The sequence below is a fragment of the Bubalus bubalis genome, chromosome 15, assembly GCF_019923935.1.
Source record: "Bubalus bubalis isolate 160015118507 breed Murrah chromosome 15, NDDB_SH_1, whole genome shotgun sequence".
In the NCBI taxonomy this organism is placed as follows: Eukaryota; Metazoa; Chordata; class Mammalia; order Artiodactyla; family Bovidae; genus Bubalus; species Bubalus bubalis.
In genome coordinates this window covers 36,195,744-36,218,082 of record NC_059171.1, presented here as the reverse complement: position 1 = coordinate 36,218,082, position 22,339 = coordinate 36,195,744, and the positions used below count along the sequence as shown (strand labels likewise).

Here is a 22,339-nt window from a genome sequence, read left to right as displayed (position 1 = left end):
TCCTACCATGTACCCAGCACTTTATCTATGTGTTAGGGATACAGGGATGAATATGACATTTCTTGACCTTGAAGTCAAGCAAAATAGATATGAGGAGTAACAAAGGTAAATGTAGAATTCTAGGATCTTATAGGAAGGTCATCTGATTTAGAAGGAATGTGTCAGGAAAGATTCTGAGAGTAAGTGACCTCTGAACTGAACTGGGTGCTATAATTAGCAGAGTGTGTTTATTTTCTCTCTAATCATCAAGCAGATATAAAATTGCTAAGATGATAACTTTGGAGAGTTTATTTACTAACAAATCATAGATTTACTACTGAGTGTCTGCTATGTGTCTGCCTTGACTGAATGTTGGTGAAATTCAGTAGACATGATAGACGTGGTTCTCCCATACATGGATTTTGTGTTTTAATGAGGAAGGCAGTCATCAAAGAAAGAATCATAGTAACACAACAAGTGATGTGAAAGGGGACGTTAGTTACACTTTGGGGAGGGAATTCCCTGACTCTGAAAGATCAGGAAAACCTCCCTCAGGCTGAGATCTAAAAGAGCGAGAGGCAGTAACTAAGGCAAATGGGAATTGGGAAGATGTCTCAGGGAGAGGGAACAACCTGTTCTAAGGTCAAAGTTGAAGAGAAAGCTCGGTGCACTCCAGGAACACAAGGAAGGCTCCTACGATTACAGGTGGAGAGAGAGGGAGAAGGGACGCCAGCCAGCAGGAAGCCACGTTGAAAAGGGACCCAGTCATGAATGTGAATGCCTTGTTTGTTTGAGCCCCTTAAAGAATTTCCAAGTCCCCTTAAGTTCCAAGGGACTCTCAAGAGTCTTGAGAGTCCCTTGGACTGCAAGGAGATCAAACCAGTCCATCCTAAAGGAAATCAGTGCTGAATATTCATTGGAAGGACTGATGCTGAAGCTGAAACTCCAATACTTTGGCCACCTGATGTGAAGAACTGACTCATTTGAAAAGACCCCGATGATGGGAAAGATTGAAGGCAGGAGGAGAAGGGTACAACAGAGAATGAGATGGTTGGATGGCATCACCAACTCGATGGACATGAGTATGAGCAAGCTCTGGGAGTTGATGATGGACAGGGAAGCCTGGTGTGCTGGAGTCCATGGGGTTGCAAAGAGTCGGACATGAATGAGTGACTGAACTGAACTGAAGGAATTTAGAGACAATGAGAAGACACTGAAGGGTTTCAGACTGGAGACTATGCTGATCAGATCTGTATATCAAAAGATGAGAAGAGGCACTGGAGAAGGACAAGACAGGGGGCCAGACATCCAGGCAGGAAGCTGTTGCATTGATCTGTGCAGGAGATGATGACATCCTGAGCGAGGGTGGTGGCAGCGGGGGTGAAGAGGAATCAACTCGAGAGACTAGAGACTTCCCTGGTGGTCCAGTGGCTAAGACTCTGTGCTCCCAATGCAGAGGGCCCAGGTTCAATCCCTGGTCAGGGAACTAGATCCCACATGCCATAACTAACAGTTTGCATGCCGCAATTAAAGATCCCACATGCTGTAACAAAGGTCAAAGATCCCGTGTGCTGCAACTACAACCCAGCATAACCAAATAAATAATATTTTTAAAAAAGCAACTCAAGAGACTCGGCTACCTGGGATGGTAGATCAAGAACCAGTGCATGAGAGGATTCAATAGCATCATTCTCTCTTCTGCACTCCAGTCTGCTCCCTCAAATCCATGGCCTCCCTGTTGCAGAAGTATCTGGGCAGACTTCTTCAAGATGTAGATTTCGAGACCTTACTCTGAAACTGTCATGTCAGGCTCTCCAGCCCAGGTGTTAGTATTTTAGACAGCTTCACCCCCATATGACTCTGGCACTTATGAAAGGTTGGGGGCCACTGCCAAGCACTGTGTAGATTCAGCCCACAGAGTACTCCAGGCGCTCATCCCTCCTGTAGCATCAGAGTAAACCTCCCTTTGGGCTTAATGAGTCTGCTCGTCATACCCGGGTGAACTCAGAGAGAAGCATCAGCCCTTGGGGTGCAGGAGGGTATCTCACCTTAAAACCCACATGGAATGGAGCCCATCTAACAGATCACCCAGCCTTGTAGGTGAGGTTCCCAAGCTCTAAGCGGCCCTTTCTCCACAGTTCTCAGGACACACCACTGCAATCCCACATCCTGTATCCCCCAGGAGAAATGAAACAAACTCTCCTGGGCAGTTAGTCCTGCGGGGCAAGACAGAAGGTAATTCACAGAGCACCTCCACTATCTCTTGCATGTGGCAGGTATCAGGGCAAAGCTATAGTGGTAGGACCTCCAGTAAAGCCACAAGAGAGGAAAAGACAAAGAAAAGTACGTGTTTCATCTCCAGCAAGAACACTTTAGGTGTTTATATTGGAAACCAGGGAGGTTTCATCATTTGGCAGTCATTTTCAAAATCATGAATACTTAATATTACCATTAGATGCTGTTTTTATTTCAAAGGCACAGGTTACCAATGTTATCACAAAGGGCAAGTCTGGAGCTAATACTGATTGTGCACCTATTTGCACATTTGGCATTTTAAATTCCATATTTAGTTCATACAATAACTTTGCAAGGTAGTTGTCATGAAACCCATATTACAGACAAAGAAACTGAGACCCAGAGAGCTGCAGTGCTACACAATTAAAACTAGCAGATGCAAGGATTCTTCAGAGAAACAGAACCAATAGGAGATACATATAAAATATTATATAGGAGATACAAGCATAGGCAGGGAAAGAGAGAGAGAGAGGGGGGTGAACTGATTAACAGAGTGTCCATTAGGAATTAGCTCTCATGATTATGGGGGCTAAGATCTATAGTCAGAAAGCTGGGGCCCCAGGACAGCCAATGGTGTAGTTCCAGTCCAAATACTGGCAGGCTGAAAACCCAAGAGCAAGTGTTACAGTTCAAGTGTAAAGGCTGGGAAACAACCCAGTGTCCCAGCTCAAGACAAGTCAGGCAGGAGGGGTTCGCTTTTACTTGAGGGGGGGATGAACCTTTTTGTTCTGTGCAAGTCTTTGACTGATTGGTTGAGGCCCACCCACACTGGAGAGAGCAATCTGCTTTATTCCTCTACCTATTCAAATGTTAATCTCATCCAAAACACCCTCACAGACACACTCAAAATAACATTTGACAAATATCTGAGCACCCTGTGGCTCAGTCAAGTTGACACATAAAATTAATCACCCCAGTGGGTAAGATAACTAGTTGTCTCCAAAACCAATGCCCTTTCTTTCCAACCTACCTGCCTGCTGTGAAGTATCTCTTCTTTCAAAGATGCAGTTATTTTTCTTTTATAAAAAACTCTCAGTGCCAATGCACTTTTAAACATTAATGCTTGAGGCTGTTCAAATAAAAGATTTTTCTTAATAGCTTGCTTATCACACCTGGTTATCACTCTCCATCCCCCATTTTCCATGATTTAGGGCTGCTAGGAATGGGAGGGTGTCATTTTGCTGGGCTGTTTCTTGCATACCTGAGATTTGGGGGCACTAAGAAATCAAATTTGTTCATCTCCCAACTTGACATCATAATGAAGCAGAGATGCCAACCCAGCATTTCCTGATGTCCCTCAAATATCCTGAGTAATCTTAATCTTATTAGATCAATGATGTGAAATTTAAATTGATTGCCAGTTGCCATTTTAATTGATTTAATTGAAATTGATTCGGCATAAAGGAGTGCACAGAAAATTATTAACAGTGACCCCAAAGGTTTCAAGTGTCTGCTTTGTAAGAGGTGATGGAGCTTTGATGTTTATATCAGAAGACTCAGTCTTTCCAAGTTATGTTAGAGAAGTAAAGCGAATGTTTAGCACAAAAAACCATGGAACTTTGATGAGGTTCACATACAGAGGGTCTGAAAATGTCTGAAAAGCATTTGACTATACTTTCCAGTTCGCCCCATTTCTATCATGTTGTTTGGTCGTCATGAGTTCATGTTTACTATAAGCTACATATGTGGGTATTTATTACTGTGAAGTATTGGAAAATTTGATTTTTGCCATTTGGGTCCCTAAAATTCAGACCACACTATGGAATGGAGGAATAGATGAAATAATAGCAGTAAAAGTCTCATTGACCTAAAATTGTTTTTGTAATTTTTTTTAATTAATTGATCCTCTCTTGAAGCTTGGATATGTTTTGCTACATGAAGAGTTTTACTATAATTTTGATCTAGCAGGATTTGACCTTACTTAGGCAAAAATAAATGGCCTCTAATTCTCGGTTTCTAAAAGTTTAGATATGCATTATCTTTTCTGCTTCCTCTTCCCTTTCCCTCTTTTATTCTCCCCAGCTTCTCTCCACTCCCTATTTCTTCACTGGAGACCCCTCTCAGCCTGCAGAAGAACCATTAGAAATTTATTAATTAAAGACCAGTTTCTGCTTCTTTGCCAGGGATAATCATTTTTTTTAGAGCTGATTTTGTGCTTTAATTAAATGAACATGTCGCTCAGCCAAATGAATTCATTTATATTTATTTATCTAGTTCTTTGGGCTGGACTTTCTTAGCAGGGTCTCGGGCACATCACATTTGCTCACAGAATGAGCTGAAAAGTGTCTCATGTCAGTTTAAGAGGTTCACAAATGGTTACTCCTCCCGGTAAAAGCTGCATGAACAAAGCTGTGATTAGCAAATGTGCAATTGGCTGTTTCCTCAAGTCAAGGTCATCAGAGGAGCCATATTTGATTATGTTTGTGCATACACATGTGTCCTGCTAGAGCAGGAAAGTGAGGACTACCCATCACCACAGTCACTTCAGACCTTAAGAAAGTGTCAGAGGTCATGTTTTGACCATTTGGGCATCTACTGGCCTTTTCAAAATGCTAATGGATGATGCAAAGTTCAAATTCTACCCAATCTTTCCCATCAAATTTTGGGTTAGATTACCTACTGAGTATAGACTATGTCTAACATTATAATCAGATCAGATCAGACAGTCACTCAGTCATGTACAACTCTTTGCGACCCCATGAATTGCAGCACGCCAGGCCTCCCTGTCCATCACCAACTCCTGGAGTTCACTCAGACTCACGTCCATCGAGTCAGTGATGCCATCCAGCCATCTCATCCTCTGTCATCCCCTTCTCCTCTTGCCCCCAATCCCTCCCAGCATCAGAGTCTTTTCCAATGAGTCAACTCTTCACATGAGGTGGCCAAAGTACTGGAGTTTCAGCTTTAGCATCATTCCTTCCAAAGAAATCCCAGGGCTGATCTCCTTCAGAATGGACTGGTTGGATCTCCTTGCAGTCCAAGGGACTCTCAAGAGTCTTCTCCAACACCACCAGTTCAAAAGCATCAATTCTTCGGCGCTCAGCCTTCTTCACAGTCCAACTCTCACATCCATACATGACCACAGGAAAAACCATAGCCTTGACTAGACGCATCTTTGTTGGCAAAGTAATGTCTCTGCTTTTGAATATGCTATCTAGGTTGGTCATAACTTTCCTTCCAAGAAGTAAGCGTCTTTTAATTTCATGGCTGCAGTCACCATCTGCAGTGATTTTGGAGCCCCCAAAAATAAAGTCTGACACTGTTCCCCATCTATTTCCCATGAAGTAATGGGACCGGATGCCATGATCTTCGTTTTCTGAATGTTGAGCTTTAAGCCAACATTTTCACTCTCCACTTTCACTTTCATCAAGAGGCTTTTGAGTTCCTCTTCACTTTCTGCCATAAGGGTGGTGTCATCTGCATATCTGAGGTTATTGATACTTCTCCCGGCAATCTTGATTCCAGCTTGTGTTTCTTCCACCCCAGCGTTTCTCATGATGTACTCTGCATATAAGTTAAATAAACAGGGTGACAATATACAGCCTTGACGAACTCCTTTTCCTATTTGGAACCAGTCTGTTGTTCCATGTCCAGTTCTAACTGTTGCTTCCTGACCTGCATACAGATTTCTCAAGAGGAAGATCAGGTGATCTGGTATTCCCATCTCTTCCAGAATTTTCCACAGTTGATTGTGATCCACACAGTCAAAGGCTTTGGCATAGTCAATAAAGCAGAAATAGATGTTTTTCTGGAACTCTCTTGCTTTTTCCATGATCCAGGTGGTGTTAGCAATTTGATCTCTGGTTCCTCTGCCTTTTCTAAAACCAGTTTGAACATCAGAAAGTTCACGGTTCACATATTGCTGAAGCCTGGCTTGGAGAATTTTGAGCATTACTTTACTAGTGTGTGAGATGAGTGCAATTGTGCGGTAGTTTGAGCATTCTTTGGCATTGCCTTTCTTTGGAATTTGAATGAAAACTGACCTTTTCCAGTCCTGTGGCCACTGCTGAGTTTTCCAAATTTGCTGGCATATTGAGTGCAGCACTTTCACAGCATCATCTTTCAGGATTTGGAATAGCTCCACTGGAATTCTATCACCTCCACTAGTTCATAGTGATGTTTTCTAAGGCCCACTTGACTTCACATTCCAGGATGTCTTGCTCTAGGTCAGTGATCACTCCATCGTGATTATCTGGGTCATGAAGATCTTTTTTGTACAGTTCTTCTGTGTATTCTTGCCATCTCTTCTTAATATCTTCTGCTTCTGTTAGGTCCATACCATTTCTGTCCTTTATAACCCATCTTTGAATGAAATGTTCCTTTGGTATCTCTGATTTTCTTGAAGAGATCCCTAGTCTTTCCCATTCTGTTGTTTTCCTCTGTTTCTTTGCATTGATCGTTGAAGAAGGCTTTCTTATCTCTTCTTGCTATTCTTTGGAAGTCTGCATTCAGATGTTTATATCTTTCCTTTTCTCCTTTGCTTTTTGCTTCTCTTCTTTTCACAGCTATTTGTAAGGCCTCCCCAGACAGCCATTTTGCTATTTTGCATTTCTTTTCCATGGGGATGGTCTTGATCCCTGTCTCCTCTACAGGGTCACGAACCTCATTCCATAGTTCATCAGGCACTCTATCTATCAGACCTAGGCCCTTAAATCTATTTCTCACTTCCACTGTATAATCATAAGGGATTTGATTTAGGTCATATCTGAATGGTCTAGTGGTTTTCCCTACTTTCTTCAATTTAATTCTGAATTTGGCAATAAGGAGTTCATGGTCTGAGCCACAGTCAGCTCCTGGTCTTGTTTTTGCTGACTGTATAGAGCTTCTCCATTATATTAGACATTATATAGACACAGTTTATAATGAGCTTCCCAGGTGGCTCAGTGGTAAGGAATCCGCCTGCCAATGCAGGAGATGTGAGTTTGATCCCTAGATGGGGGAAATCTTCTGGAGAAGGAGATGGCAATCCAGTCCAGTATTCTTGCCTGGGAAATCCCATGGACAGAGGAGCCTGGCATGCTACAGTCCATGAGTTTGTAAAGAGTCAGTCATGACTTAGCACACACACAACATTATAATAGGTGCTTAGGATATGAAAATGGAATAAACATACTTATTCATTCACTAGTTCAACAACTTTTGTTGAGTGCCTATTATGTGTCAGGCTAGGTATTAGGACTCAGTGATGAATAATGCAGTCCTTGCAATTGGACAAGTAGGCCAGCTGCAGAAGACTCACTAGAGTCTTTCTGGCATGAGAGAATCATGTTCCCTTTCCAGAAGACTGATGCACTGGTTCTTAAAGAGTTCTCATCTGCTTTTCCAGAACACATACCAAAGGGGATAAATGTTATCTTAAGTTCTTACCAGAAAGCAGTTCTCCATCTGATTGAAAGGATGGGAAAGGGTGCTGATGCCCACCTGGCACTGATAGACTTTAATTTAGACTTTCTGGTGATCTCACAGCTACAAATAATGAACTTCTTAATCACCCGTCCTTTGTGACAAAATCCCTATGGGTGTAAAGAGTAGCTCTGTGATTAAAAATAACTGTGTTCTTCATGACACATATTGCCATTTTCCCTGCTGAACTGCAAACAGGCTTTGACTCCATCTGGAGTCTCGGGGGTTTTGTTTTTTATCTAAAGTTGTCTGAACACAAAACTGGGTTTTAAGGGCTTGACCGTTGAGTTTCCAACAGCTTAACAAGTTACTCCTTAATGGAATAGGCATAATGTTAATCTTGAAGTCATTTGTTTTCTTCTCTGCATCATAATAAGAGCGGAAATTCTGACAACTCGGCAGTTTCTAATGTGAGAGACATTTGGGCTGGGAGTCAGTCTGTTGAATTCAACCAGCACTGGGATTAGGAACTGCCAGTACTTGAGTTTCCTCATCCTTAAAATAGTTCCTGGTAGATAATAAGTGCTGTGAGAATACAGATAATTGAAATAATTCTTGCTTAGACTCTGGGGAGCCTATTCCATTCAAGCTCTCGGCTTAGAAAGGAAAGGTTGAGAAAGAGTTGACTTCTTTGTCCCTTGATATGGGTGTGGAAAGTGTTGACCGTGGCAGAAATCCTACTGCCCAGGTGGAGAGAAGAAGGTGACTGGCTGTTTACAAAGGTAGGAGAATGGCTTCAGCTTAGGAGCACCATCCCAGACCCCGAAATGTAGCTCATAGAGTATTCAATTGGATAGACATTTACTGAGTACATATTAGATGCTAAATACTATACTGATTCAAGACAACCCTGCCTTCAAGGATCCTTCAGTCCAGTGAGTGTTTCAAAGACTTAGACTTTTAACTTCTTAGAGTCATATTAAAATTGATCCACAAATCCAGAATCCTTAGTCCCAGGTAAGGCCAGGGTGACTAGCAACAACAGCAACAATCACTATCCTTTATTATATATTTATTATGTATCAGCTCTGTTTTAAACTCTCTGTTTACACTGTCATTGTATCCTTTCAACAACTATGAGACTCTTAAGATGGAAGCTATTATTTTCCCTGCTTAGTGGATAAAATAACTGAGGCACAGAGAATTGAAGAGACTTGAACCAGGTCCCAGTTTCAGAAGTGACAGGGCAAGGATTTGAACAGGCTTTCTTCGAAGCCCACTCTTAGACACCATGCTAAGCGTGTAGGTGCAATCATAATGGCATGAAGAAAAGACATGCAAGGGAGAGTGTTGGAACTGCAGTTTTAAAAAAAAAAAAGTACATCATTGCACATATAAAAATTCAACTTCTGTAGAGACTTACATTGACTTTTTCTAATAATGCAATACCCTGTGAATATATTTCATGATTCCTTTGTGCCATGTTCCATACCAGGTACTAGAGTTACAGTTCAGAATAGAGCGGAAATGGTCCCTGCCCTGGGTGATTTTATTTTATTTGTATTGGAGTATAATCACTTTACAATGTTGTCTGTGTTTCTGCTGTACAACAAAGTGAATCAGCGATATGTATACATATATCCCCTCTGTCTGGAAACTCCCTCCCAACCCCCCGCCACCAACCTAGGTCATCATAGAGCATGAAGCTGAGCTCCCTATGTTATACAGCAGCTTCCCACTAGCTATTGATTTTATATACAGTAGTTAAATATGTGAGTGCCACTCTTCCAATTCGTCCTACCCTCTCCTAACCCCCACCTTGGGTCCACACATCCATTCTCTCCATCTGCTTCTCTATTTCTGCCCTACAAATAGGTTCATCAGTACCATTTTTCTAGATTCCATATATATGTGCTAATATGCAATACTTGTTTTCCTCTTTCTGACATAACTTCACTCTGTATGATAGACTCTAGGTTCATCCACATCTCTACAAATGACCCACTTAATTTTAGAACCTCAAAGGGAGGTGGATGTGAGAAAAGAAAGAACGCTGCATGTAAATATAGTCACATCTCATTAATGCCATCCCTGGCAGCACTGATTCATTATAACTACTTCTTTCTTAAATGTTTCCTTTAAAAAAAATGATTTAGACCTATAACTATCCAATATAGTTACTAACCTGTATCTTATCCATTCTCTGAACTGTCCCACTCTGTAGTCATGCAGTTGGCTGCTACAGCTCACCTTAATGTATACTCGGCCCATGAGCATGGGGCTACTACTCTGGAACATTTTCAATCAATCAGCAATCTTTCTTCATAGTCTAAGTTTACTGTGCTCCTTGCTTATATTTTTTCTGCTTTGGCCTCTTTCTACCATTAATTTTGTCATCTGGTGACCAGTTTAGACCATAATAACATGAAGAAAAGACATGCAAGGGAGTGTTGGAACTGCAGTTAAAAAAAAAAAAAAGTACATCTTTGCACATATAACAATTCAAGTTCTGAAGAGACTCACATTGACTTTTTCTAATAATGTAAATTTTTATTTTTTTAATCAGAGAATAAGTGCTTTACAATAGTGTGTTGGCATATCTCCCCTACCTCTGGAGCCTCTCTGCCACCCCTCCCCTCACATTGACTTTTAAGGTTTCAAATTTGCTTTCTGTAGGGACTCAAATTTGCCTTGAAAGGACCTAATGAAAGCCAACAGGAACATCACAAAGTTGGCCAGTGGTTGTTGGAAACAGTCTATGGTGAGAGTTATATGAGACTCCTTAGATTCAGAAGCATGGCCGCCATTGTCCAATACCAGAGAGGCATCTCCAAGGGAGCTGCACTGCCCCCTGCAGCATTGTTCAGGTAGCACATCCCTCTCTGGGGTCCTGCCCACAGGAAATGAGGTGCGTGTGTGTGTGTGTGTGTGTGTGTGTGTGTGTGTGTCTGCCTGTGTGTAGGCTATGAAGTTTCATCAAGGGTAATGAAGAAATCATTGAAAATGTGAAGAGTGGCTCTACGTTAGGCTGGGGAATAACAGTGACATTTAAGTGGTGACAAGAAGGAGAAATAAGGGTTGCTAGGTAGAGTAGAGGAAGAACAAGCAGGCTAATGGGAAAACATGTGCCAAATTTTGGAGCATAATAGAGGTTAGCATTACCTAGAAACTGAACACAGACCACAGACCGGACCTCAGAGCTCATCACACGGCCCAGACACAGCAGGGGCCCGATCCTGAGGGCCTGGGAGCCACGGTGAGGATCTGGAATAGCCGCTCCATAAGTAAAATGAGAGGCCATTTAGGGATTTTAAGCAGAGGAGCTAGGAGATCTCATTTACATTGTAAAAGATCACACTGGCAGCTGTGGGGAAAATGGATTGGAGAAGGGCGGGATGGAGCTGGGAAGGTCGGTGACTTTTGCAGAAATCCAGGTGAGGGCAGGCAGGTGACGGTTACAACTAGGGTGCTGGCCACTAAGATGAATGAGACAACAGGGTGGCTCTGTTTGCAGGTAGGCTCAATAGGACTTGGTGATGGAGTGGGTGTGACTGAGGGAGGTTGCAGAGTGAGTCCCGGTTCCTGTCCTGAGCTGCCAAGTAGGTCGGGGAGCCTGGAAGGGGGAGTGTGATGCAGAGGATGGACTGAAACGTGAAGAGGTCAGTTTGGAGCTTGTTAAGTCTGAAGTGCCTTTGATACACGTAAGAAAGCGGGTGTCTTGAGTGTGGAGCTCCAGTGAAGGATTGGCACAAACCTGTAGGTTTAGGAATCATCAGAATACATGTGTCCAGTATGCTGGGGGAAGGGGGGGGGGTGCAGTCACTTGACCACAAAGCCTTCCTGACCTTTACTTACAGTAGGTCTTGTTTTACGTCAAATAAGAGAACTGCAGGGGCATACTCTCAGAGTGCTGGGTGTGCTTTCCTGACTAGGTCACCCATCTCGAGTCTCTTCTGATAAAAGTTGTTCAAATGAAGATCAGAAAGGGCTTTGAGAGGGATGAGAGAGGATATCGAGGAGAGATATCATGGAGTGACATTATGAGGCTGTCCATCACACCCTGTCCTCGGCCAGCCCCCCACCCCCCACCCCAGCATTACTTCTGTTGATATAGGATAAAGGATTGGAAAGTGACCCAAAGAATGAACCTCAGAGTCAGAGAATCTAGGTTATGACCCCAGCTCTGTCCCTCATCACCTAGGAGGCAACGTCAGATCCTCTCTGAAGGTAAGTTTTCTCTGCTGTCAAATGAGAACAAAAATATCTAGCTCAGAGTTGCTATAGGATTCAAACAGAGTTTTGCAAAGATTTGTCGGAGATCTGAATAAATGGTAGATAGGAAGAGAACCCACATCTAAGAAGATATTCTTTGCAGAGATGAGTAAAAAGATGAGGTATGTGTTTTATAAGACTGTCCTAATCACTCAAACACTGAATTTCTGTTAAAGTTCAACAATCATCTCAAGCCAATGAGATAAGAGATTGGACATTGTATAGGATATATATACACTGCCATTAAATTGCTTCTGACATTGGCCAGCTCTTTGTCAATCAGAATGACAATCATTACTATAGCAGTACCTAAAGACAAGTTTTCATTGTCTGTGAACAAGTCTGGAGAGTGGTTTAGAAGCTTCTAAAGATAGCTATGCATTTGGGTCCTTTTGATGATTTCATTTGATCAGGATATATAACTTGTTAAAGAATCATTCCTAATGTTTAGAGGTTCTTTATGAGAACATTTTACAAAACATAGTGTTTTTGCCTTTATCATTGTGGGACCAGAAAAATCCCTACCACAACTACCAGCAAACTGTCCATACTCTGCCATTGCTATTCCCTAGATTCCATTGTTAATAATTCCTTGTGTTTTAATGTTCCACTGAGAAATAGTCACGGTCATTACTCAGGTCAGCAGGTATATCTGCTAAGCATCTCCTGTGTGCCCAATGCTGTTTGGACTCAGAGTGAAGATTCTTCCCTATATTTCATTGACTCTGCAACTAGAGAACAATACAAGAGTGTTTAATTTAATACTCATTGGAGTCATACATGGGGCTTCCCAGGTGGTGCAGTAGTAAAGAATCGGCCTTCCAATGCAGGAGATGGAAGAGACACAGGTTTAATTCCTGGATTGGGAAGATCCCCTAGAGTAGGAAATGGCAACCTACTCCAGTTCTCTTTCCTGGAGAATCCCATGGACAGAAGAGCTGGGTGGGCTACAGTCCATGGGGTTGCAGAGAGTCGGACATGACTGAGTACAGCACTCAGCACCAGTCGAGTCATGCGTAAGTAAGTGTTCTAGGATGGCTCTGTCCAATAGAACTTTCTCACATCATGGAAATATTCTAGATTCACATTGCTCACTACAGTAGCTACTGACCACCTGTGGCTATTGAGCATTTGAAATATGGTTAGCATGACTCAGGGACTGAATTTCTAATTTCATTTTAATTTACATGTAAGCAGCCATATGTGGCTACTAGCTACCATATTGAGCAGTGCAGCTCCAGTAATTCTAAGGAGAGATGGCTGTGGGCTCCAAGAATTCAGGAAGGAGGTAAGACTCCAGCCTGAGCTTAGAAGTAGGGAGGAAACTGGAGGGCCACTCTAGCTAGGGTAACAGCGCGAGCAGAGGCTTTGAGGGAGGGGAAAGTGAGAGCTTTGTGAACATCACAGAGGGAAAGGCATTGAGGGAAATCAGATGACTGAGACTTTCTGAAAGTGGAAGAGGTTCCTGAGTCTAGACCATTCTTCTATTTTACATTTGGTATAAGTATTTCACCTGCATGAAGCCTTGCATATTTGGAACAGGGGTAACATAGTGTTGATTTTGTTATGCTTTCTATAAATAAATGAATTCCACAGAGTTATACCACATAGTATACTAGGTGTTCATTGAAACTTTCAATACAAATCAGATGAGAATCTAAAGATAATTAATAAGCATTTACTGGGACCTCCCTGGTAGTCCAGTGGCTAAGACTCCACAGTCTCATTACAGGGGACACAGGTTCAATCCCTGGTCAGGGAATCAGATTGGGCATGCCACAGATAAGACCCAGCACTGCCAAATAATTTTTAGGTTTTTTTTTTTAAATAAGCAATTACTTATCAGAGGTTAAAGGAACCCATGAGGGTGTTTAGTCAGCCAGTGGTTAACAGAAGCAGAAGCCAGAAGGAGCAAAGGGAGAAACTGTGTTCATGGAGTCTTCAGAGAGCTGTAGCCATGGGAGAGGGGTCAGCTAACTGCAGACTCCATAGCAGAGTGGTGTAGCCTGTGCAGAACCATCAGTCCAAGCAGGGAGGGGATGAGAGAATAGCCAAACCTCTTGCCTGTTGCCTCCTGCTGGTCCCTCACTAGATAGAAACAGCCAGAAGCAAGATGGCATGAGGTCACAGGTAATGCATTCCACAGGAGTCAGCCTTCTAGAGCAGGACCGGACAGAAAAGGTGAGAATGGATCATGGGGGGAAGGGACAGGGAAGGAGGTGGAAATAAACAACACTCTTTTTTTTTTTTAATGTTTAAAAAAGTAGTGGCTTAGTTTGTGCTGCTAAAGCAAAAATACCATAGACTGGGTGACTTAAACAACAGAAATTTATTTCTCATAGTTCTGGAGATGGGGAAGTCCAATACCAAGGTGATAGCTGATTCGGTTCCTGGCGAGAACTCTCCTCCTGGTTTTCAGACAGTTTCTTCCTTGCTGCCTCCTTCCATAATTGGGGGTAGCAGGTAGCAGTGTTGTAAGTAGCAGAGAGGGGAAAAAAGCAAGCTCTCTCATGGCTCATGTTGCAAGGGCACTAATCACATTCATGAGGGCTCCAGCCTCATGACCTCATTTTTCCTCCCAAAAGTCCCACTTCCTAATATGTTCACATTAGGGATTAGAGATTCAGCATATGAATTTTGGGAAGACACAAACATTTAGTCCACAGCAAATGGTAAAGTAGAAACTATATAAACATCTAATGTGTTGGTTAAACTATGACAAAACCATATAATTAAATGTGTACAGTGTTGAAATTATATGCAATGATAAGAGAAAGTTCTCACCAGACATTAAATGAAGAATATGAAAATAGCATATGCAGGAAGTTTAAAATGTTATTTTTAGTGTATACACAGTAGATGTGTGAGTGTATCTTATAGGGAAAAAAAGAAAACTGGAAAGAAATGCACCAAAATTTTAAGTGGTATCTCTGGATGGTTGTTTGAGGGTGCTTTTTATTTTCTTCTTTGCACTCCTCCATTTTCCAAATTTTCTAAAGCAACATAGTTACTGCATTTTTCTGACCTGGAACAATGTTTCTGTTGTTCTTGATATATCTGCAGGGCTACATTGAGTAAAGAGCAGTGTGACCAAGTTCCTTTTTATCAGCCAGATGGCAACCCATTCCAGTATTCTTGCCGTGGGCAGAGGAGCCTGGTGGGCTACCGTGAATGGGGTCGCGCACAACTAAGCACGCATGTATGCACTAGCTCTGCAGTTCACTGGAGTCTCCTTGTGTATCCATTTCTGCAGTGATGACAGTGACCTGAGTTACATTTCTTAGTGTGCTAAAAATGGGATGAGTTCATAAAATGCTCCTCTTTTAAAACATTCCCCTGAGAAATCCTTAGGTCCTGGAGAATGGCCTGATTTCCTATTGATCTTTTTATTGCCTCAATTATTTCCTCAAACATGGTTGGTTAGTTCAGGTCCCCACCTTTCCCCATTGTCTATTACGTTTGGTTTTTGTTAAATATGAATCTTTGGCGGCACTTCCATTATTAAATTGACAGTTGCATAATGCTATATCGGCATCTGTAAGAGTGAAGCGTATTTCTTAGGCCCCATGGAGACAGTAGCCATTTCTTTTTTGGGGAACCACCTGAGCAGAGCCAGTATTTTGTGCTCTTGTAATCTTCATCTTAAACACAGCAATCCATCTGTTTCATTGTTTTATTCTCTCCTGATAACACTTCCCACTGCTGTCCTCCTGATCTATAATCATCCGACCCTCATGGACTCTTGTAAACTGAATCATCACTAGTGATCTGATGATGACTTCTCATATAAGTTATCATTTCAGGAAACCCATTCCCTTTCCCTGGTTTGCTTTTTAACCTTCAGCTGCTGCCCAATTATTAGTTCTTTGGATGGCTGCTTCAGCAGCTTTTCTCTTGTACTTGCTTGTAGTAGGTATTAATAATAATAAGCAGTTCATAAATGTGCACAATGTTGAATGCACATAAGGTTATTGTTGACAATCCTATTTGTAATCAGTTTTCCTGTTAGATGAGTTAGGATTCTTGTGGTTGCAAAGAACAGAAAGCCAAAAGTGTCTTCAGTAGAACAACAGGGCTTGGTAATACACATAGGTAAGAAGTCTTTGACTGGGCTTCAGAGCCAAGAGGCAGGAAACAGGGCCTCGGGTAGAAATATTAGTTTGGTCAAAAAGGTCGTTCAACTTGTGGACATGGTAGGGGAAGGAGAGGATGGAGCAAATTGAGAGAGTAGCGTGGAAACATATGCATTACCTTATGTAAAACAGATAGCCAGTGGGAATTTGCTGTATGATGCAAGGAGCTCAAACCAGCACTGTGACAACCTAGCGAGGTGGGATCAGGTGGAAGGAGGGAGGGAAGTTCAAAGGGAGGGGACACATGTATACCTGTGGCTGATTCCTGTTGTGTATGGCAGAAACCAGCACAATAATTATAAAGCAATTATCCTCCAATTAAAAATAAATAAATTTTAAAAAGAAAGCAAAAATAAGCAAAAAAAAGAGAAGTATTTACATCAGTTATCCACATGACTATACCATGCTGCCACTAAAAAATTTTCAAAGAAAAAATTATGAGATATTGATAACAATAAAATGCTAAAATTTGAGGATAGAGAAGCAGCATAGAAAAAAATATAGATTAGGTACCAAATTTTATATTTCTAATTTGTGTGTGTTTAGAAGAAAAAATTATATCAATTAAAAGTCAATGAACTACAAAAAAAATGCAAAAAAAGATGTGAGAATTTTTTTTTAAGTATGCCAGATATTAAGAAAATTTGAAAAAAATGTAAAGGAATGTCACTCTTCACTGATTTTTTAATTTGGAAAATATTTATTTCATAAAACATAGATTAACCATGTAATGGGTTTATTATTTTAAAATGATTTAATAAAAACATTTAATATTGAAAAAAAGGTCATTCTGGGTTTTCCATAACATCTTACAGAAAAACTGCAATCAATAACCTTTTTGGCCAACTCAATAGAACTATGAACTGGGATCTAGACAATAGCCTGCTCTCTCTCTCTTTCTCCATCTGTCTATCTCTCCTTCTCTCTCTCATTTCTCCTTTTTTATTGACCTCATTTTCTAATCACAGTATCTCTGCAACCCAAGTCACAGAATAACAGACAATGCCTCACTCTTTCAAGTTCACTATGACTAAAGCCCTCAGAACTCTCTCAAATGCTCTCAATTTCTCACCTTTCTTCTCCGACTTATCTTCTGCCCCACCCCAACCCAATTCCATATTCCCTGAACAGGAACCCCTGACTCACCCAGCTTTGATCCAATCAACAACAGCCAACAGTAGGATTGTAATCTGTCTCCGTAGCTGTCTAAAGACATCCCCTGGGGTCATGGTGAGATGGACAGACACCCTAAAAGGTGTTGACCACAGTCATTAAGTGGTTGATGCCTTCATTGCACTTCCTTTGTAAGTACTTCACTGTACTTAGTCAATGTCAGGGATATAAATTTACCAGATTTAAATCTTTTTTCATTAATATTTAGAGGAAGAAGCATATAGCTACTAAAGATGAAGTCATGGGGGGAAAAGTGAGCTTTGAAGACTTCTTTCCAACATGGCAAGAAAGAACAGGTTGTGTTCTTGGCATAAGAGATTATCACACAGAGATGTCAGGGAGGTGATGGGATGTGATTAAAGAGAGTAAAGTAGAAAAATCAGAACTAGGAATGACAGCAAGAAAAGTAAAAGCGGAAAGGGCTAGCTCTCGAGAAGTAGGCAGGATTCCCATGGTAAATATGGCTATTTTAAGTACCACATTTAAGAATCCAAATACCAACCTATGTAAGTTTTATAAAGCTTGCATCCCACAAGTAAGAAGATCCATTTTGAGGTAACCAGAATACAATTAGCCCTTCTGTGTGTGTCCTATTGCATTGGATCCCGAAATTGAGGCATGTATGTATTCACTCATCTAAAAGACATTTGTAGAACACAGGATTCAGAGATAAACAGGCTTTGACCCATCAGATGTTGCTAGACAAGGAGGCCAACACTGGATACTGAAAACAGACAGATCTGTGAATAAATGACTTCATTTTTTCAACACAGGTTTTTTGGACCTAAATGGTGAGCCAAGCACTGAGGTCAGTGTTAATTAGGAATTGACAGGCATGGATGGCACAGTGAAAGTGTGTGGAATGTTCTAGATCCTGCAAAAAAAGAGAGAGAGAGAGATGAGTCCTAGGAGAATGGCCACAAGGAATTATCTGTGTAAACAGGGGTATGACAAACATCGGCTTGCCTCAAAGAGATAATAGCATAATTTCCTCACCAAGTCCTTGCAAAATTCTTTATTTAAGCAACGGTTTTAGCACACCCAAGCATGCTGAGGGGTCTTCTCCTCCCAGTCTCTACACCCACCTGTGACTATCCACTCACTACAAAATATATCACTGTCCTTCACGTTTCAGAATGACGCTGCTGACTCTCCATATATCTCAATGAAGGATTATTCAGTTATATAGAACATTCCTCAATTGGAGGTAGCTTGAGATGGGAGAGAGAAAAAAGTGTTAAGGCATATTAAAAATTGGCTTTTTCCTGGTGGCACTTTGTCATTTTTCAATTTGGCATCCTTCCCTGTTCTCTTTTCCACCACGTAGATCTGTCTGAGTCTTGATTCAGAGGGGATTTTCTTGCAAGGTCCCTTTCTTCCACCATATGGATAAAATCACCAGGTTTAACTGAAGGCTGTTTGGAGTCTTGCTTTATTTACAGTCAAAAGCAGATCACTTATGTTGTTGGCCTCAGTCCTAGACTCTCAGGAAATAGTGCCTGTTGGCCGATGATGGTCTGTGTCTACGCCCTGGCGTGAGCCTTGGCTTTGACTGGCCGTGGGTGTCACGGCTTCCTGGGACCTGGAGCAGGCTCCACCCTGGGCTTTTCTTGTTCCCTCAGGCCACCTTAATCTGACTGTCCCATCCCTTAGTCTCTGAAGCCACAAGTCTATTTTTGGTGCCCCTCTGTGGTTCACGGCATAGAGCAAATTATCAAAGCTGCTTGAGCTGGAAAGAAGTTCATTTACTTAAAAAAAAAAAAAAAAATCAGCAACCACACGTGCAGCAGTTCTTGTGTATTAAGCACTTTCTCATTTCACAGATAAAGAAACCAAGGCACACCAAGGTTGAGGAACTTGTCCTGCAGCTGGTAACTGGCAAAGCTGGGGCGTGATCTCGGGCAGTGATTCAGAGTCTTCACCGTCTCCCCCAGCTGCGCTGCTTCACCCCACTTAGAGGTTCCCTCATCCAACCTCTTATTAGATTAAATGAGTTATTGTATAAAAAAGCTCTTAACACACAGTCAGAGCAATATAAGTGCCAGCTGTTGTTATGAGTGTGTTTAATAAATGGTGAAAGCCGAAGCCAGAGAAGTAATTCAGGTTCATACACTTAGTGCAGTATTTCCCAAATCATATTCTGTAGAACGCTAGTATCCAAAAGGATGTAATAAGCACTGTATTTTTTAAAGGATAATGACCAAAGAGGTTTGGAAAATGGTGGTTAAAATTTAAAGCCAGTCTTTTACGCTATAGTACTTCTCAAAGCACTTTCATGTGCTAATGTGTATTATTAACCTCCCAAAGGTGGCCCTGACACACAGTTTTCTAGACTGAGTAAGACTATTGTATGGGAGAAAATTAGCATAACAAGACTGAGACTGCTTTTTTTGCGAGGTTGGCCCCAAATGGATTTCAGGAGAGTTCCCACCGCCTTTTGGTCAGAATGGCCCATGTGCCCATGTGACTAAATTGTCCATACAAGATCATTCATGCTGAGTACTTGCTTCCCTTCCGGGAGTCTAGAAATTTGGTACATGCCAGGCTGAGGACGCCTGTGTAACCAGATCCTGATAATAAAAAAAAAAAAAATCTCTGGGCAGTGACTCTCTAATGAGCGTCCCTGGTAGACAGCACTTCACACGTGTTGTCACAACTGGTAGCTGGAGGGATTAAATGCATCCTGTGTGCCTCCCTGGGGATAGGATACTCAGAAACTTGTGCTGGTTTCCTCCAGACTTCCTCCCGGGGGCCTTTCCCTTTGCAGATCTTGCTCTGCATCCCTTTGTTGTGATACATCTTAGCTGTGAGCCCAACTCTCTGCTGAGTCCTGCTGGTCCTCGCAGTGAGTCAGCAAACCTGGGATGTTCTTAAGGACCCCTGTCACAACCATGACTTTTAACAACATGTGACCCACTGGGGGTCCAGAGCGTATGGTGTGGGTAAGGATGAGCTGTTCACATCCTTACCCCCACAAGTTAGAGGCGGTGATCGCCCCACATCACCCCTCTGAGAAATGTTAGGGTTCCTGAGGCCCACATGGAAGTCATTACCAAGTAGTGATTTCCTTCCTGGCTGGGACACCCAGATTAACTAAACAGTGACAGAGCACAACTGGCTGGTTACAATTTTATCACATTTTTGGCACATTTGGGTGGCAAGAATAAGGATGAAACCAACTTTCAAGTTCTCCCATTTTTTTTTAAAGATTCACTTATTTGATTTATTTATGGTTGTGCTGGGTCTTTCTGTAGTTTCAGCGAGCAGGGGCTACTCTCTAGTCGTAGTGTGCAGCCTTCTCGTTGCAGTGGCTTCTCTTGTTGCGGAGCATGGGCTCTAGGCACGTGGGCTTCAGTAGTTTCCGCTCACAGGCTCTAGAGCACCAACTTAGTCATCCCGTTGCACGGGCTTAGTTGCTCCGTGGCATGTGGGATCTTCTTGGACCAGCGGTCAAACCACAACTGCATTGCAGGCAGATTCTTTACCACTGAGCCACCAGGGAAGCCCCAGTGTTCTTCCATTTTTTAGCCTTACCTCTTTAGCCCAGGATAAAAGTGTTTATATAGATGTGTATTATATTAGCATTTGTATGAAATGTATCATGTCAAATTATATTTGTGCATAGGAATTGTTTTATATATCTAGTTAGACAACTCTAGTAAAGGGAGGCTTTTTGAGCCTCATGGCTGAGCCTGTGGGCTTATCCCTTGGTAAATACAATTGCCTTGAGTTCATTTTAGAGAATAAACAGATGTGCCCAGGGTCTCCCGAGAGCAGGTAGGCTGCTCTGGTGGATGAAAAACCAGCTGAAGAGGGTAATCAGCCCCAGCATGTGTTCCTTCCAGCCCTGTCCCTGGTGCCCCTCCTCCTCACATTCTTCATGGCTGACTTGTCCTCCTGGTGTTTTTCACAGCTTCCAGAAGTTATATTTGCATATCCTCCACCATGGGTGGGGAACTGTACTTCCTGCAGACCAGCCCACTCCAGCTCACTTCCCTACATTGTATGTCTAGACCTGCCTACACTGTTTGCCTTTGACCTTGTTCTCACAGCCATGGTTGACCTGTTTCTAGATAACATACAGTCCTATACCAAGAACCAGTCAGTTACTGGTTTCGCAGGCTGTTTGGCAACTGGACTAAACAGTTGGTCCTCCTTATAGTCCCAGTGCTGTGTGCTCACGCTGGATCATGCCTTCATTTATGTGTTTCTTGTATCCTCTTTGATCTTGTTGACCTCTCCAAATCCCAGCTCACAGAGTGCTCCATGAAGCTGGCCCTCTCCATTGCACCACTGTGGACCTCCCTGGACCTTGAATTCCCACCAGTGTCTCTTATCTGTAACATATGCTTCACATGATTATTTTATCTCCTTATACATCCGTATCCACAGTGGTTGAGCTCCTGCTAAGAGCCATTCAATGCACTCGAAAATGGAGATACAAAAAAAGAATAAAACAAAGTCCCTGCCCCAAGGAGCTGACTGACTGTCTGAGCTGCTTTATACTGTTACACTGTTTTTCACACTCAAGTGCTGATTCTTCTCTGCATCTTCAAACTCTCTGCAAATAACAAACTCTTCTTGGGTTCTTTGCATTTCCAGAATGATGATGCTTCAGTAGCAAATAGTGATTAAGAACTCAGGAACAGATTGAGTTCCCAGTCCATTTCTATAGTCATGAAACATGTTTGCTTCTATTTCCTCATCTGTAGACTGAGATGAGGAAGGGCTGATGTGGATAATGTTCATAGATTCCCAGCAGGGGCCATGCACACGCTGATCACATAACTAAGTGGTAGCTGTAATTCTTACTAAGCAGGCCTATGACACAGAGTTCATAAATGTTTTTCCTGGAATTTTGGCCTTGGAGCAGCACTGGGAGAATTTTCCTAGTGGGCGAGATCCTGGCATTGTACCATCCACCTCCGATCAAGTCCAACCTGAGCAGGATGGGAGGATGGGAGGTGTTACAAGAGAAAGCAGTGGTGACTCAGAAAGCCAACAGTGCGTGTCAAGACCTGCTAGGCTTCCTCTGCCCAAGGACGTGCATTTCCACATCCATTTTTGGCAAGAAGCTTGCTGTCCCTGTTTTGTTTCATTTCCTGACACTCAGGGTGGAATGGAGGCTGGAAAGAAGACTTGCC

General features: G+C 42.2%; 1 protein-coding gene and 1 non-coding gene across 13 annotated transcripts in view; both read left to right on the top strand.

Annotated features, from left to right (window-relative positions):
- The window catches only part of SAMD12 (sterile alpha motif domain containing 12), a 462,238-nt gene that overhangs the window by 281,068 nt on the left and 158,831 nt on the right, over positions 1-22,339 (top strand). The window contains exon 5 of one of the 12 annotated variants that reach the window (XM_044928346.1): positions 19,019-19,062. The exons of the other annotated variants lie outside the window; for them this stretch is intronic. Within the exon in view, the coding sequence (XP_044784281.1) occupies positions 19,019-19,047 (29 nt within the window). The 3' untranslated portion in view covers positions 19,048-19,062. Of the gene's footprint in view, positions 1-19,018; positions 19,063-22,339 lie in introns of those variants that run through there. 12 annotated transcript variants of the gene reach the window in all.
- TRNAG-CCC lies at positions 1,393-1,465 on the top strand. Its single transcript has one exon. It is a non-coding gene; the product is annotated as a tRNA-Gly (tRNA).